Source organism: Pleurodeles waltl, chromosome 3_1 (genome assembly GCF_031143425.1).
Source record: "Pleurodeles waltl isolate 20211129_DDA chromosome 3_1, aPleWal1.hap1.20221129, whole genome shotgun sequence".
NCBI classification, from domain to species: Eukaryota; Metazoa; Chordata; class Amphibia; order Caudata; family Salamandridae; genus Pleurodeles; species Pleurodeles waltl.
The window spans coordinates 609,930,653-609,949,488 of NC_090440.1; the positions used below are offsets into that span (position 1 = coordinate 609,930,653).

At 46.8% G+C, this 18,836-nt stretch overlaps 1 protein-coding gene across 1 annotated transcript in view; it reads right to left on the minus strand.

The window, feature by feature from the left end:
- LRRC56 (leucine rich repeat containing 56) overlaps positions 1–18,836 on the minus strand; it is a 623,145-nt gene that overhangs the window by 416,113 nt on the left and 188,196 nt on the right. The window contains exon 8 of the mRNA XM_069223062.1: positions 10,571–10,768. Coding sequence (XP_069079163.1) covers positions 10,571–10,768 — 198 coding nt within the window. The remainder of the gene's footprint in view (positions 1–10,570; positions 10,769–18,836) is intronic.

Genomic DNA, 18,836 nt, shown 5'->3' on the forward strand with positions numbered 1-18,836 from the left:
TTGGAGCGGTGGGAAGGCGGCCCTTGCTAGACCGTGCCCGCTGGCTCGGTTTGTGGACACCCTGGCTACTGTACGAGGGGTGGGGCCATCGGCTCCCTGACTACCTGCGGTGCTGCTCCACGGGGCAATGTGGCGCGCTGGCGAAGTATACCCGACTGCCCAACACTGATGATTGGCTGGCCCACCAGGAGTCAATAAGGTGAGCCATCCTCCCTCCTGACTAGAGACGACAAGGCCCTTACCGAGAGCGGAAGGGCACATGTGAGGGGGGAGCCGACGAGCACCATCAGCTGAACCCCTATGTTCCAAGAGGGCTGGCGGCCTTTAGTGACCTCCAGACTCTAACAGCAGGAGCTGTTCACTGTCCCCGTGGCTCCTCGTGAGGAGGACTGGAGTGCCGACGGACGGACAGACGTTGGCTGGGTGAATCTTTGGCCACCCAGAGTGAAGACCACTGGGGTCCATGGGCAGTGATTTTCCTGGGTCCCGACGAGAGGAGACACCACCACACCCTCGAGACCCATAAGGCGCTGGGAGATGATGCAGCGGGCTGGTGTCCAGCCCTGGCATAGTTGGATGTCGCAGGGGGAGTCCACACCAAATTAGCAAAATGGACTACTACGCAGTGGCTCTCTCGGCCTCATGGCTAGGGGACGGACCGCCGGTGAGGCAGGAGGAAGGTCTGACCTGGGAGGAGTAACCCTCTCTCAGAGAAATCAAGGTGGCCAGAAAGAACCTGAAGGGAACCATTGAGCCAAAACTAGATGCCCAAACAATTGATGTTGCAATGCTGCAGGCAGACTATCAGAAACTTTCCGAAAAGGTTACCTCAACTAAGTCCACTATGGGCGGCCTTCAGAACACCATGAAATTACTGGAGGAGAAACTGGATAAACTAGAGAAGGCGCACATCCAGATGGCAGCACATCCGGAGGATCAAGAAGGAAGGGCGCGCTGCAATAACATTAGAATCGCGGGGTCCCAGAAAAGGCTGAAGGGCCCAGTGTTGAACTATTTGTGGAGGAAATCATGACTAAAACCCTGGTGCTTAAATGACTTTCAAATTTCTTTACGATGGAAAGGGCACACAGGGCGCCAATCCTTCTGCCTGAACCAGGTGCACCGCCCCGACTATCATAACATGGATATTCAATTTTAGGGACTGAGATGCCATATTACAACCTGCCCGAGCAAAGGACTCCATCCAGTATGAAAATGCGACGACCTGTTTTTTTCCGGACTTCACACTTTAGGTCCAGCGACAAAGATGCAACTTCATAGAGGTCAAGAAATCCCTATGCGAGGTGGACTTGAAATATATGATGATGTGCCCAGTGAGATTACGGGTGATAGCAGATGGCAGGACCTGGCACTTCGAGACGCCTGAGGAAATGTCGGATTGGCTGGAGGGCTGGTGCGTCATCAGTAAAAAATGTAAACCCAACAAAAGAAGCAACCTGTCACAGGAGGAACACCGATCTCTGGTCCATGACCAGGAGGACCAGTGAAAAAATGGTGGGAGCAGAACAGATGACTTTAGTCCATGGATCAAGCCAACACGAGTGCGGGGGTCGGAGTGCTACGAACAGCAAATGGCGGTGAGAAGGCAGAGAAAACATGTGGGCATATAGGCCTGGGGAGGGGGGATAGGGACAACTGACACAGCTGGGATGGCTGACTGCTGGGTATACGAGCTACAGTTTTTTTGAGGTGTACAAGTCATGTTCTAACAAATACAAGGTTTTGGTTTGCGGTGACAGACACTATGTTGGTGGGGGGGGGGGGCAGTTTTAGGGCTGCTTTGCCCGGGGGGGGGGGCTTGGGCGTCTGTTTATTGCAATTGGTGTTGGGGTGTGTTTAATGCAAATGTTGATGACAGTATTTATTGCTATATATGTTAGCAGTTGTATAGCAAAGTAGAAAAATGTTAATGAGTCGGGTGATGGCTACAGGTGGCCTGTTGGCCACCAAGGGGACTAAGTTGCAAATAAGAATGGGGCATGACAGATGACTGACATATGGAGCAGGACTTTTCCATCAAGGACCGAGCTCCAGATAATGTCCTGTAATGTCAGTGGGCTGGGAAGTAAAATTAAAATGACGATGGTGTTACAGTTCTTAAAAAGACACTCCCCAAATATAGTTCTCTTTTAAGAGATACACTTGAAGGGTAATCACTATTAAGACCTAATTAGACTGGGGTATCTGCTGACGGCACACTCAGGTTTTATATCTGATTGCAGGAGGTTAGGAATACTGGTGAAAGAATCACTCCTGGACATCCTACAATCCACTTGGCACAGCCCCCTGGGGAGGTATGTGGCGCAATTCAGGAGTTGGCAGGGATGTGCACTAATTGTCTGCTAAGTCTATAGCTCACCAAATATGCATGCACAAACACTACCTGCCCCCAGTGATACACTGGTGAGGATGCACCCAGGCATATTAGTGATGGGGGGGACTGAAACGCAGTGATGGACCCTCTGACAGATAGATCAGGCCCAGGGATCCGCGAGTCACAGCCCTCTCCACTGCCGGCCTTCATGGATGCCTTGGGCCTTCCAGGATCTGAGAAGACTGCATAACCCTATGGACCGCCAATATACATTCTAACTGGCAGCCCACTCTAGTGCTTCCAGACTTAACTAATTAATGACTCACCACATGACGGCCTCCAGATTTGCAGAGTCAAGACATGGAGCTAGAGGGATATTTGACCACTGGCCCCTTACAGTGACATTTCGGGAGACGCTCCCTAAGTCAATCAATCAATCAATCAATCAAACAAATGTTTTAAGCGCACTACTCATTCGGTAGGGTCTCAAGGTGCTTTGGGGGGGGTTTCCTCCTCGAAAAGCCATGTTTTGAGGTGATTTCTGAAGGTTAGGAGGTCCTGTGTCTTGCGTAGGTTGGTGGGGAGGGAGTTCCAGGTTTTGGCGGCAAGGTGGGAGAAGGGTCTGCCTCCAGAGGTGGTGCGTTGGATGCGGGGGACAGTAGCGAGGGTGAGGTCGGCGCAGCTTTCGAGTAGGTTTGTGGAAGTTGATTCGCTCGTTGAGGTGGGCTGGTCTGGTGTCGTGGAGGGCCTTGTGAGCGTGGACAAGGATTTTGAAAGTCATCCTTTTGTTGATGGGCAGCCAGTGTAGGGATCCGAGGTGGGCCGAGATGTGTTCGTGGCGAGGGAGGTTGAGGATGAAACGTGTAGTTGCGTTCTGGATTCGCTGGAGTTTTCTCTGAAGCTTGGCTGTGATCCCTGCGTAGAGGGCGTTGCCTTAGTCCAGTCTGCTGCTTATGAGGGCGTCGGTGACCGTTCTTCTTGTTTCTAAAGGAATTCATTTGAAGGTCTTGCATAGCATGCAAAGGGTGTTGAAGCAGGAGGATGATATGGTGTTGATTTGCTGAGTCATGGAGAGAGATGAGTCCAGTATGATTCCGAGATTGCGTGCGTGGGTGGTGGGTGTTGGGGGTGGTTCAAGGGTGGTGGGCCACCAAGAGTCGTTCCATGCTGTCTTGTTGGGACTGAAGATGATGATTTCGTTTTTTTCTGAGTTCAATTTGAGGTGGCTTGCTGTCATCCAGTTAGCGATGGTGAGGAGTCCATCATGTAGGTTATTCTTGGCAGTAGATGGGTTCTTCGTGAGGGAGATGATGAGCTGGGTGTCGTCAGCGTATGAAATGATAGTGAGGCCGTGGGGGCGGATGATGTTAGCAAGAGGAGCCATGTAGATATTGAAAAGGGTGGGGCTTGGTGGCTGTAGACCGGAAAGGAGGGAGGCGAACTCTTTGGGTTCTTTCGGAGAGGAAGGAGGTAAGCCAGTCCAGGGCTTTATGGCAGATTCCGGCATCGAAGAGGTGTGTGCGGAGGGTTTGGTAGAATATGGTGTCGAAAGCTGCGGAGAGGTCTAGAAGGATGAGGGCGACGGTTTCGCCCTTGTCCAATCTGGTCCTGATGTTGTCTGTACAGGCGATGAGGGCGGTCTCGGTGCTGTGGTTTTTGCGGAATCCAGACTGGGAGACGTCGAGTATGTTGTTGTCTTCTAGGAAGCGAGATAGTTGTATGTTTACGATCTTCTCTATGACCTTTGCGGGGAAGGGGAGTAGAGAGATGGGTCAATAGTTTGTGAGGTCTTCAGGGACTGCTTTGTTTTTTTTTTAGAAGAGCGTTGACTTCAGCGTGTTTCCAAATATCTGGGAAGATTGAGGTCTCAAAGGAACTATTGATGACGGCCCGGAGCTGGGGAGCGATGATTTGGCTGGCCTTGTTGAAGATGTGGTGGGGGCAAGGGTCTGTTGGGGAGCCTGAGTGTATGGAGCTCATGGTTTTGCCGATTTCTTAGTCGTTGGTGGGGGTCCAAGTGTTCAGTAGGTTGGTGCGGCAGGGTGCTGTCGTGTTGGTTGTGTCGGTGGTGGTGATGGTGAGTGATGACGATGTGAAGCTGTTGTGTATGTCTGCGATCTTGAGGTGGAAGTAGTCAGAGGCAATGCCGGGCATATACCCTTGGTACTTTAAAGATAAGGATAAGATGTCACAACTTGGGAAAATAGAGGGGCATTACTTTCAGGAAAACACAGGAACAGTTCACTCTCCCAGTATTCTCTGGGAGGCATTTAAAATGGTGCTTCGAGGCCAGGCGACCTAGATGATTGCAGGTTGAAAAACAAAACGCACTGCGCTAGACGTGCTAGAAAAAGAAATACAGGGGCTGGAGGCAGGGGCCCCAAACTCACCACATGTACAGTGTGGCCATGAGCTGTGGCTTAAGGAGAGTGAGTTTCGGTCACTGGCCGAATATATAGCCAGAAAACACTTTGCATACAAAGACGTCTCTACGAAGTCAGCAATAAAGCTGGCGGACGACTGGTGTGGTTAGAGAAACGCAATCAGATCTGAGGAGATGTGTTACGAATTTGAGACACTGCAGGCTTTTACCACAAATCAGCAGACAAAGTGGTGGAGCTCTTTTGACCTATTACAAGACTAACTATACAACTACCTCAGGAGTGTGATGAGTTCCTCAGGGACAACCAAGTCCAAATCCTATCTGTCACTGACAGAGACTTTCCGGGGAATGCTTTCTTGGAAGCCGAAATCACTGAAGCCCCAAGGTCCTTACAAGTAGGTAAGGCAATGGGCCCCAACCCAACAGCCCCTAGTCGAAATTTACAAGGGGATGGCTTCTAAGGTATCAACACAAGTCCTGGTCATGTACTATGATGCCATGCGAATAGGCGAACTCCCTGTGGACCAGAGATTGGGGACAATTGTGTTGCTTACTGCCATGAGAAGGCTGGCGGAAAGCCAGTGCTGGGGGGGCAACAGGTGGGCCCCTGCCCAGCACCATCGGAATGCGCACTTGTTTTCTTTGCAGACAGTGTGCGTTCCAACAGTGCTGGCCATCCCACTCTGTGCTACGGTCCAAAACTTGGCTCTCTTAAGGGAGCCGAATCCTATACTGTAGCACTGTTCCAGCCGGACTGACCAGCAGGAACACTCTATTACAATGTTGTCATCGGTCAGCCCGACGGGAACATTGTAATAGGGCTTGGGGGATGCCACCAGTATGATGGTGGCGTCCTCCCCGCGGCAGATCCGACCTCCAATGCGCTCAGGTGCCGATTATAAAGAACAGACAAAAGAACTCAACTATTATAAATTATTACAGTTGAGTTCCAACACCACAATACCTGCTACTACAGCCAGCAGGTGAGATGAGAGGCAGGCCAGGTGACGGAGCATAAATGAAGCAGCTGTTTAAAGCAACAAAAAATGGCCTGGCCTTTCTGGCTGTTCTTCATCTTCCTCAGGAGTAAAGGACAAGACATGCCTCCTTTTTTCTCTACTTTTTGTCTCCATTTTTCTTCTTTAAACACACAAACCTCAGGGAAGTTGCTCCATCTCACCCAGCCTTTAGAGTGAAAATCTCCAGGCTTAAATAATCTGGTCCCGATTCCGCTTTCACAAAATTCGGACTAATTAACAGCATCTTACTCACATAGCTGTGAAATAATCAGCAATTCAATTTATATTATATGCCAGCTGTTTATTTTCACCAACAAAGCTTACCTTCTTTCCAGGCTTCTTCCAGGTTGGCTCACACACTGCTCCCAGGGAGAGCATTTGCTCCTCTCAGAGAGTGATGATCTCCATCAGGTGCCAGCTCTGATTACCAGTGAGAGCAGACAGTTAATGACAGCGTGTCTCTTGACTTTGTCAGAGCGCACATACCACTTCACCCCCAACAGCAACGAAAGCTTTCCACTGAAAAGGATTTGCTCTGACTACAAACAATAATCCATCTGAAATTCAAAGCTGAGGCCAGTGTAACATGCACAACCAATGACAGATGTCTTTATGACACCGATAAAACAGAAAGAGGTAAGGGTAGGGTACGTTTAGTTTCTCATTGATGGGGTGCTGGCTGCATGCCTGCCTCACAGGTAATGAAGCAAAGTGAGGGGGCGAGAAGGTAATGTAAACTCTCCACAGTACCTCTCCTAAATGGTTTCAATGCAAAACCGTTGTCAATTATGTTGCATGCTTGCCCCATTTACTCAGAGAAGGTCTAAGGTATGTTTAACTCCAACAAAGCAGTAGCTCCTAGATGACTATTTTATCTGAAGCTGGCAACTCCACAGGCACTTGTTAGGAGAGAACTTGGCCTAACCGGTTGTGGTGCCCTGGCTGAAAAATTTTGCCTGCAGTCCTGGTTATGATTGGAAACGGCACCTTAGGGTTCTGCATATACTGAAAGGTTAATCGTAAAAGATTTACTTCTAGTGGTATGGAATGATGAATCAATGAACAGCAACATCCTAAAAAAACTATGGGCCTGCTTTATGAAAGGGTTTTACCCATTCTGTCTCTATGGGAAAATGTGTTGGTACATTTGGGTCTACATTAAGAAGAATGTTAATGTTGCTAGCTTTACGGATGACTGTAAACAGATAAAATCTTTGAAAACACAATAGGACCTCATTACGACTTTGGCGACCACCAAAAGACTGCCATGTTGGCGGTAATCCAACTGCTGTATTAAGAGTCACACTATGAAGACCATCAAAAACAGTCACAAATCCAACACCACCAGGACTCAGGAGGGAGGGAAAGAGGCGGTTCCACCACCAGCACCGCCGCGTCGACAACCGTCCACCCACCATCAAGGCATGATATGAGCAAAAAATGGCAGCTGCCTGTCCTGCAGCACTGGACAGATGGAAGTGACCTAAGTCCGCCGGCGTCTATCGTCATGGAGGTAGACAGTCGCAACCGCCGTGCAACTTCTCATTGGATAACACTGCTGCCTATGGGGAACTGCAGCCAATGGCGATCACCGCCGAAGGTGGCGGTCCGGTACATGGTGGTCGTGACCGTCATTTTCTGCAACCTTGCTCACTTGACTTTTGACCTTCTTACAAGCAAGACCTCCAACAGGTGAGCCCAATGCCATAGTCATGTGTGACAGGGGTGTGTGAGGGTGAAGGGCATACATGTTCCGGTCAGGGAGTGCATGCATGTAGGGGGCATGGTGTTTAGGCGTGTGAACCATGAGGATGGGTATGTGTGGGCATTTGGTCGGTCTGATGTTTAGTCCACTGCTGTTGGTATGGTGCCAGTCTACATAACTTTCTCCTTCTGTGTCACCCATGCAGGTCAATGCCCATCAGAAGAAGGGGATCTGGTGTGTCACTGCCATGCAAGTGCGGACCCTGGGGGTCCATAGCCTGCAGTGCACCCATTGTTGCAAGGGGTGGGAGGACCTGAGGCGCTGGGCCCAGAAGACCGCAGAGGCCCAGCTGTGAATGTCCTCCCAATGAGGGATGGGTGCCTGTTGGACCCTTACCCCCCCACCACCCCCCTGCCCCCACCACCAATGGCCTGCATTTTAGCAGTGGCCTACACTGAGGTGGATGGGCTTTTGAGGGCAGCACAGTAGCTACAAGGGGGTGAGTACTCACTTAACCCTGGGACTTAGGTGTCCTTAAATGGGATTTGGTGCCTCATTGCAGGCAAAGTGACATTGAAGTTAATGCTACATGTGTATCAACAATTGGAAATGGGTACTAGGCACACTGGCAGAGTATATTTTGTAGATGTGTCCCCATGCTTTAGTGTCAGTGGATGTAGATCTTGCATTTCCATACCTCTCCATGTCTGTAATGTAGAGATGCACCAATGTCATAGGCACATGTATCACCCCATCCGGGCCATACAATGGATGTGAATGTTTGTATCACCATAAGCATTGTGTATGACCAGTTCCAGCCAACTGCATTAGTGGCTCTGAGGTGTCTGTCCACTCCCATCTTTGTAGCCTATCCTGTATATGCAACTGTGTCACTCTCCTGATATCAGTAGGAGTATATTAATCATGTACTGGTTATGGTAGTGACAAATTGTGGGGCTGCCATTACAGTTCCATTTCAGAACTGGCCTTCATGGGACCCGAGTAATGGCCTGATAACTGAATAGGCAAATATATAGGTGATCTGTTGACTGTAGGGTATGTGTAGGTAGCCAACCTGGGATACTGCAACATGTCAAATTGATGAGGTCTGATGGCAAATATAATGCATTCCTAGGAGCTATACTTGTGGGGATGTGACCTTCCAACCTATGGGTTGGTACTGGAGGCGGTAAGTGCCCCTGGAGATCCCATATTTGTCACTGTGGTGTGTACATGGTATGTAGTACAAAGTCCTAGCAAGTCCTATAATGCATTGCTGACTGACTGCCTACACAATGTCATCATGGATAGTTGGAGGCACATTTGATGGCCTGTGACTATTACAGCTTGCCTTGGCTATTAGGTGGTGGCAGATTCGGAGTGGTTTGGGTACCACATGGCTGACTGCATGATGGAGTGTGAGGCAGGGTGCTCCCTTTCTGGTTTTCCTGTTTAAGAAGGCTCCCTTGAGCCAACGAGCTGACGAGCTCTGGTTGAGCACCTGCGTGCCAGTGAGTGGTACACAAACCTGAGAGGACTTTGGGCAGCATTTCCAGCAACCGCACAGACAAAGCTGCTCTCTGCTGATGAAGGGCTGAACCCAGAAACTCGTGTCCAGAGATTTACGGCACTTGCTGCACCTACTAAGGTGAAAAACTACAGTTGACTTTATGGATAAAAAACGAACTTTGACTGCATTTACCATGATGCATTGGGGCTGACTGCATGCTGTTGTGTGAGGCAGGGTGCTCCCTTTCTGGCTTTCCTGTTCAAGAAGGCTCCCTTGAACTCTGGTTGGGCACCTGCGTGCCAGTGAGTGGTACATAAACCTGAGAGGACGTTTGGCAGCATTTCCAACAACCCCACAGACAAAGCTACTCTCTGCTGGTGAAGGGCTGAACCCAGAAAAACCTGTCCAGAGATTTACAGCACTTGCTGCACCAACTAAGGTGAAAAACTACAGTTTACTTCATGAATAAAAAACAAACTTTGACTGCATTTACCATGATGCATTGCGGCTAACTGCATGCTGGCGTGTGAGGCAGGGTGCTCCCTTTCTGGTTTTCCTGCTTTAAGAGGGCTCCATTGAGCCAACGAGCTGACAAGATCTGGTTGAGCACCTGCATGCCAGTGATTGGTACATGAACCTGAGAGGACTTTTGGCAGCATTTCCAGCAACCCCACAGACAAAGCTGCTCTCTGCTGATGAATGGCTGAACCCAGAAAAACGTGTCCAGAGATTTACAGCACTTGCTGCACCTACTAAGGTAAAAACTACAGTTTACTTTATGGATAAAAAACGAAATTTGACTGCATTTACCATAATGCATTGGGGCTGATTGCATGCTGGAGTGTGAGACAGGGTGCTCCCTTTCTGGTTTTTCATATATATAATGTTGTATGTATAGGTTTATATTTTTATGAATAATATTATAATGTGATTATTTTATTGTATGCCAAGTTTGAGTTGGTACTCAAAAAAACATACATCAAATTAAACAAACCTATCACAAGAGCAACTGAAGACCTGCCCTAAAAAAGGCAGGTTGTCCAGCTCACTGAAGCTGTTGGCCTTGTAGCAAAACGGCTCTACCATGGAACCAGAAGGGATGGTTCCATGGTAGAGCCGTTGGAATCCCAGCAGCTCCCCCCCCCCCCCCCAACCTTTAAATGAAGTGGTGGTCCCACTAGTTTGATGTGGAAACCTAACAGTTGATTTGGGGCGGTTCTCCAATTCCATCAAACTCTAAAGGCCTTGCTTTGTATTTCAACATTCATGAAGTTATGCTTAGGGAGAAAGCAGTTCCAAAGAATTGGTTTAAAAAAGCTACTTTCAATTAAGACAAAGCATTGCATTTTTTCAATCAGGAAAAACTATCAAAAACTAGGAAAGATTAAACAAAAAAATGCACTACGTTTTTGCTATGTCTAAAGTCCTGTTGATAACAGGGATAATCTGTGCCCCATAGACAATGAAGGCCAAAACCAAAATGTGGATCACAGGATACTAAAATGTCTATATTTCATCCACAGGAACTATAAGCCAGTAAGAAAATTAACATCTGCCATCTTTAGTTTATCCTATTTTTGCAAAAAGGTGTTAAAACGTTTGTGAAAAAGAGGCTTACCGAAGGAGACTCAGGATGAGGCTTCAGACATATCTGGTTCCCCTCCAGTGTAAGTGTGCTCAGCTTGCTGCACAATCCCAGGTATTGGATCTGAGTTATATCATCAATGTTGTTCCCTTCCAGATCCAAGATCTCTAGATGGTCCAGCATGCTTACTTGGCTCATGTCAGAGAGATTGTTATAAGCCAAGTACAATTCCTAAATCAAGCAAACAGAACACATTTCCAACTGTAGGATAAAGATTATGAAGTAGGCGTTTATCTACTATCTTCCATCATGCCATACATTAACAACAAGCAAGTGTGAGCAGAAACACTGGCCCCATGTCATTCAATACACATGTGTCGGACAGAAACTGCCACCCAAAGTTCCAATTACGATTTACAAGAATGATACAAATATGGTACTTAAATAAGTTGTTACCAACATCTAACGAATGCAAAATAGTAGAAGTGTAACAAACTTACCTGGTGATGGGTAAAATTCACCAACCCCTTAATCATTAGGTCAGGCATAACAAAGGCTCCTTTTTAGAAGTCACAAAAGTCACGTGCAGATTTATACTACTCGAGTATAAATAATTATGTCATCCCAGGTTTTCCCAGGAGCTCCAGGAGTTGGCTATGTGCTACTGCCCCCCACCCCTTACACAGTCTTAAAAAAGTTCACTAGTTTTTTTCTACTGAAAAAAATTCCCTTTGTCTAGTCTTGGGGCGTTTATTGAGGGCCAACATCCATAGGGATAGAGCAATATTGTTGCCATGGATGTTGGGTATCCTCTACTGCATGGAATGTTGGCTGCCTAAACTTCAAGTTACATACTTGTGGCTTAGTAGGTTCCCTTAAAGGACTGTGGACCTACCAGGATTTCACGGACAACATCAAAGTAACAGCATATGGTATCATTAGAACGCCGAAATCACAAGAGCTTACACGGTACAGCAACTAATTTTAGGAGAAAATGTTTAATTTTGATTTAAACTCTCACTTCCAAGCATTCACACACACACTTGGTGCAGCAGAAGTATGACCCGGTTACAAGTAAGCCCACTATCCAAGTGGTAGCGGCTACTCTTTGGACCAGGGGATGAGGAGGAAGAAAACAGAGAGAGAGAAGTAGATGGAATGGAAGTTGGCTGCATGGGGCTGAGAGATAAGGGGCAGTAGAGAAGAGGTGCTTATTGAAGAAGTGAGGGAGTCTTCTTGCACCATGTGTGCCATGGACTCTAATGAAACCAAAGAAAATCCCCCTTAGACTGCATAAATATCAGGTGGCAAATAAACACCTACAATAGGAGTGAAGTGGAGCCCTCAGACTGGTGGGCCCCTGTCCAATTGCACCATTGATAGCTGTGCCCCTGTTTCCCTGAGAGAGCTGAGAGTGACAGCCAGATCTGGGGCAGTGGTTTGTAGCTCCGCATTACGGGGAGGAAAAGTGGATGTCCTGCACATCGAGCATGGAGGAGAGGAGTGAGTGATTCAGCAGGATAAGGGGGTGGAACAGAGGTAGACCTGACAAGGAAGCAGTTGCAGAAAGAGAAGGGAGTATGATACTGGTCTGCAGACTAGGACTGTTGCTGTAGATCTGGAGAAAAGGGAGAGGTCTCACACAACATGGTGTGAGGCCTCCAGGATCTGCAGCTAAGATGTTACTGCTGAGATCTGGACTGAAGAGCGAAAGCGGATCAAACGAGGCAATCCCAGTCTCTGCAGTAGAGTGCCCCACTCTGCTTGGTCATGGGGTGCAGTACTGCTGCTGAGCCTGTACCAATCAGCACACACAGAAAGCAGGTTTTTGTCTTTATACAAGTGGTTAGTCTACAGTCTTGCCTTACATTGTATCAGGGGTGACCTTTTCAGCACAGTTGTACTACTCTTTTGCTGTAACTTAGATGTGCCTAATCAAAGTTGAAAACTGGCTCAATGGGGAGGATTTGATTTTTTTTGTAACCCATACTCATGGAAGCGGTACAGACAGTTAAATTGCTAAAACAAAATCACTCTTGCTTTCTGTACCATATTTCTCAACTCAAACATAATATAAAAAGAAAAGATCCCATTCTATATATTGTGTTTTTTCCCATTTGCCTCTGTGCATCTGTCTGCTGCAGCATCTGCCGCCACATAACTCAAAGGAACGGGCAAAGGGGGGTGGGGGGAATGGGGGGGAGTTGGGTAGAATGGAGAGGAGGTCAAAATAAAAAAAATAGAGCACTTACCTTGCCTCTGTCTCTGCCGCCTCCTGCCACCTCACGCTCCTCTTCTTCTGGTGTCCAAGCATTCACTGCTAGGACACCAGCACAGGCTCCCCAGCAATCCTGGCGCTGCTTTCAAGCAAAAGCTAGCATGAAAGCAGTATCAAGATTGGTATGAGCGGCAGTCAGTGACTGCTACTCAGACAAAGCCCTGGGGTCTGTGCAGTTTCTCCAGCCAAGCTGTTAAATACAGCAGGGCTGGAGAAACCTAAGTGCACATGTGTGTTTGGCTGGCCTAAGACTGCCAGCCAAACAAACTTGCGCACTTAGGTGCACTCTCTCCTCCTCCCCCTTCCCACCTCCCATGGACTACCCCCCCCAACACTGCTGGTTGTGCCAGAAGCAGAAAAATAAAACCATAGTAAACTATTGTTTTATTTTAGCAGAAAAAACAATAGTAAACTATTGTTTTATTTTTCTGCTTCTGGCTGAGCCAGTGGGTGATGCTCCTTCGAAAGGAGCCACCCCTAGTCATCTGTAAAAACAGAGAGGCCTCAGACCTGGCTGAGCAGGGCAGTGTTCCCAAGATAAACCTATTTAGAGTCTAACGCCCATATTTATACTTTTTTAGCGCCGCATTTGCACCACTTTTTGACGCAAAAGCGGCGCAAACTTAGAAAATAGAATTGTATTTTCTAAGTTTGCATTGCGCTTTTGCGTCAAAAAGCGGCGCAAAAAAATTATAACTATGGGCGTAAGTTCCACAGCCATGTCCATTAACAAGAAAATCTCATTGATTCTTGAGTTTTTTCATAAACCAATTTTATTGGTAGTTTAGCAAACAATACAAGATAGTCAAGACAAGACCGGAATGTTCTGTTGTGCAATATAATGGTGCTGAATGTTCACAAGAACTGATAATTGATAATTCACAGTCTTGTGACCAAAAAACCCCCCTTCCCTGTTCCCGAGTCAGAAACTGGAATCACTAGGAGTCTTATGACGTGGCTGCTCTGGCATTTCCCAGTGTGTGATGTCTTTGGCTTAGTTTTTCAAGTGGCATTCACTGTGGGTGATTGGCATATACTAGGCGAAGGAAAGCTGTGAAATGTGGGGGTTAAGGGGTGAGGAGTCGTGGTGATGGCCCCCTAGAGGTGAGTAAATTGGGGAGGCTTTGTGCAAGGAAGCAGTAGGGATTTTTACAGAGTCTACTAGTGCTCCCTAGGCCCTAGTAGACACCGCACTGCGCAAGAGTGCTCATTTTTCCAGTTTCATACGCCAGGTTGTTAGGCAGGGGTCCATCTTGTTCTTCTAATGGTGGGTGGGCTCTCCTTTGGCCAATATCAGACACAAATCCTGAAATTTACTAGTCACCTTTGTTTTAGAGGTGTGAGGGAACCAGTGTAGTAAGCAATACCCCAAGGAGAGGGGGACCTATTTTCCAGTTATTTCCTCAAGTGTGCTGGTAATCCCCTCCCAATAAGTAGTCAGGTGGGGGCATTTCCATACTATATGGAAAAAGGGGCATGAGGCGTCAGCTACTCCAAAACGCCTATTGATTCTGTCCAGGGTGAAGTAAACCTTATGTAAAAGGTAAAAGCTAATCAATTTAAAATGTGCATTCCTGAATACTTTAGGGATGTGCTCCAGTATAATCTCCCATTCTCTGTCGGAAATGGGGGTTTGCAAGTTGTTTTCCTAACAGGTCTGTAGGGCTTTTAGTGGGAGTAGGGTGTCTGCCTTTAAGGAGCGGTATAAGCAGATGATGGCTTTGAGTGTACCGGTCGATAACGCTATGTACCAACAGAATTGGAACACTTTAGGTTCAATGCCCTCTAATTTCCTGTGGCGACGTATAGACACCACCATAGATCGATGCAAGAAGAAATGGCCTTGGGGTAAATTGTGATCTGCTCAGAGATCATCAAAAGGGATTAAAACTGATTCCCTACATGTCTCCCACCTTACTAACACCCACCATTGCCCATTCGTTTAGCCGTCCCCTATCCCCACCATGCAGTAGAGCGTGTATGATTTTGAGTGGGAGTTTTGGAGGATAGGGAACCCGAGTGGATGTTTTCCGTAAACAACTGGCCCAACATTTTCGGATAACTGCAAACTCCCAGGAGTCCATTATTAGGACAATTCTAATACCCAAGAGAGTTCGTACTAGGTCTTCCAAGGGTATGACAATAGGGGCCACGATTTTGTCAGGGGTCTGCCTGCCAGAAATCCACTGAGTGAACTACTGTAACTAAGCCGCCAAGTAGTAGAAGAATTAAAAGTCCGGAGCTGCCATGCCCCCTCGTGAGGTGGGGCACAGCAATATGGCCGGGGCCACCTGACGGCCTCTAGTGCCTCAGATGAAGGATGTTATAATGGAGTTGAGATGTGTGAAAAATGTCCTAGGTATCCAAAGTGGGAGTTTTACAAAGAAGTATAAAATCTAGGTAGGACTATAATTTTTTTTTTTAGGATGGCTATTTGTCCAGCTACCGATAGGCAAAGTGTTCTTCAAACCTTTACATGAGTCTTCAACTTTTTGTCGCAAGGCTCAGATTCCCCTTGAACATGTCAGTGTTGTTACGATATATCATGACTCCTAAGCTGGAAAGGCAATATGGATCCCAGATGAGTTGGCCTTCACAGGGTTGAGATGGGTTTTCTGCCAATTCACCCTGAGACCCGAAAAGAGCCAAAGGTCTCCAGCAGAGTTCTTGACCCCGCAAATTCCTCCCCAGTGTTGTCAAGAAAAAGTAGGAGGGCATCAGTATAGAGCGCAATTCTCTGGCCGATGGGGCCCACCTCGAGGTCTCTGTAGGCGGAGCCCGTACATGCCAGACATGCAAGGGCTTCCATAGCTATTGCAAAACGTAAGGGCGACACTGGACACTCTTGCCGCATGCCACTTTTAATAGCATAGCTAACTGACATTATTTGTCAGGTGCGGACCCAAGCAAAACATTAATTCTTGATGCTTCACAATTAATGTCTGAAATCTCATGCTGGGAGTGTCCTGTACTAAAAGCTTTTCCTAATTCTATAAAGTGAGTAACATCACACCTTGTCCACAGTAAAGAAAAGGACTCTAACGTGTGCTTAAGTCCAAGACAGTCATTCGCCAGACTGTGCTTGAATTTTGGAGCTCTTAGTTCCTGCCTCATACAAAATCCTGTGAAAAAATCATACTAACAAAAGAGGTGGACAACATGGGGATAAAGGTTCTTCCTAGAAAAAAAGCTATACACCGTGCTTGTTCAACTATTTAATTTAAAACTTTATTACTGAGAGAGCATGTTTATGGAAGAAGTACAATACAAAAAAATAAGGAGTTGCGAACTAGTTAAACTGGTTTGTGACTGCCAAATAGGGTGTTGTTAATACAAAGAAACTCTAACAATATTTTTCCCAAATAGTGAATTCCTATTTGGATGTACTAAACATTCACAAAAAGAAAATTAGGGAAAACATAACATTTTGCACTTGCAGAATACAATCAACTAGAAATAGGTTTGTAATTAGGTACAAAATATAAAAGGGGGCCCAAAATGCATTGCATTGGCCTTACTTAAAGGCATGTCCCGATATCTGCTCAAAAGTGAGGATGCCCTACAGCATGACCTAGCTATTTGCTGTAAAAGCATAGCTACTTGTGTAATGTTGCATAAATTAGCCACACCCTAAATATAAAATGGACCCTGCAAGTGAGAAATCTTATGAAGAAGTTGCTGAACTCCCTTCACCCCCAGATTACCATTCAGAACAAAATAGTGCAAGAGCTGCAGAGGGACGTGTGCACAGTGGAAATGTAACAAACAGCTATCTTTAAGGTACACATCACATACATAACTACAAAGAAAGAGCAAACAAAAAATACAGATCAGTAAACTTCTTTTCTGTTTATTTGCGAACTCATTTGATGGTGAGCAATTTAAATTTGAATATATATTAATCAGAATTTAGAAAAAAGATTTTTGTTTCCGAAAAATAACAGGTTTTTGTTTAACTTCAAAAAAAGACTTAAATTATCTGTATTTATATTTGCACTTTTGTCATCCAGTAGTTAAGACTTTCTGTTGAAAAACTGTATTCCTTTTCATCTGCTGTTCTAACTTCTAGTGCACCTTGAGGTAACAGGGTCATCAACAGAAATACTGTTCACACTTCAGTCCTCCACAGTTTCCCCAACCGACCTTGCTGCCCTAATTCTTGCTTTAGTGGTTTGCATTTTATCTAAAGTGTTTGTTATTTGGGCAAGCCCCCTTACTACATCACCGGTGTGATGGACTCGCTCTACCTGCATGTTTGCAGTTCTCCTATACATTGTTGAAGTAGCCAACCTTTCAAAAGAATTTCTAAATGTTTGGACACAACTGTTCACCTGTCTCTATTGATGCCTGTGTGCTGCAGAGCCTTGAGCCTTTTATGTAAACATATATTTGGTATTTGGGTAAAATACTGAGTTAAAAATATTGAGATACAGAAATATTGGCAAAAAATAATGTTGCTACAGAAATATCATGACAGAAAGCCGTTGTCAAAAATATTGATTTATTTGAGTGAGAAATATAATTTTCAAAAATGTTATTAATATCATTTCCATCACAAATATCGTTTTTGATTAATTCAGTAATAGTATATATATTACATATATATATATATATATTGGGGGTCATTACAACCCTGGCGGACGGTGTTAAAGGTGCGGCAATACCGCAAACAGGGCGGCGGACCAAAAAAGGGAATTATGACCCTGGCGGAAACCGCCAACAAAGACAGCCACTTTAACACACCGCCCGCCACGGCGGTACAGACAAGCAGCGCGACGGTCACCGCCAACAGACAGGCGGAAGACAATGTACCGCCCATAGTATCACAACCCGCCAATCCGCCACCTTTTCCGGGGCGGATTCACCGTGGATAAAAACACGGCGGAAACAGCTACTGCAATGGGAAAGCGCTCACCTCAACACATCCCACGAGGAACGAGGACTCCATGGAGCCCGAATTACACATTCTTCCGGCCCTTGTATTCCTACTCATCTACGAAGACCAACAGCGGCGCAGCCGAAGACAACGGTGAGTACAGCACCTACGACATGGGGGAGGGGGAAGGCAAAAGTTAGGGGGACACCCACGAAACACTCCCAACCCCACCCCCACCCTCACATATTACAACATACACACCAATGCATCCAAAAAAATCACAGTAACAACCCACAATCCCCCCGGAAGAATGCAAAGACAAAGCGAAATCTGATCAAACATTGTAATGTATCAATATACATGTCTGTCAAAAATATACAGATATATAAGAAAATCAGCCAGAAATATATACATTACGAGAAGTAGTGCAGATATGCACATAGCAATGTCCGTGCACCACTAGTCCAAAAATGCATGGGCGAGGCCCACAAAAGATACCTGTCCTCAATCGGAGAGAACACTGCCGGGGCATCAGATAGAAATACTACAGGCACCTCAGGGGGAAGGGAAGGGGGGGCACCTCAGCCGGATGACTGCAAAGCCAGATCCACGACGGGGCTCCACGCCCATTGATGTATCCTGGGAAGTGCAAACCCACAGTCTCTCAAGTCTCACAAGTGGGTGGCTTGCCCACTGTACCATCCTAGGGAGTGCAAAGCCACAGTCTCTCAAGTCTCACAAGTGGGTGGCTTGCCCACTGATCAATCCTGGGGAGTGCAAAGCCACAGTCTCACAAGTCTCTACAGTGGGTGGCTTGCCCACTGTACCATCCTGGGGAGTGCAAAGCCACAGTCTCACAAGTCTCTACAGTGGGTGGCTTGCCCACTGTACTATCCTGGGGAGTGCAAAGCCACAGTCTCACAAGTCTCTACAGTGGGTGGCTTGCTCACTGTACCATCCTGGGGACTGCAAAGCCACAGTCTCTCAAGTAGATAACACCCGCCAGTGGCTCTGGAGGGGGACTAGTGGCCAGACTGGATCAGTCTCCCCGTGAAAGTTCCTGTCCCGTCACTGTCCCAGATGCACATGTGATAAGGATGCTTGATGTGGCGGTCTTTACATTCTTACCCGGTGCATTCCCTGTT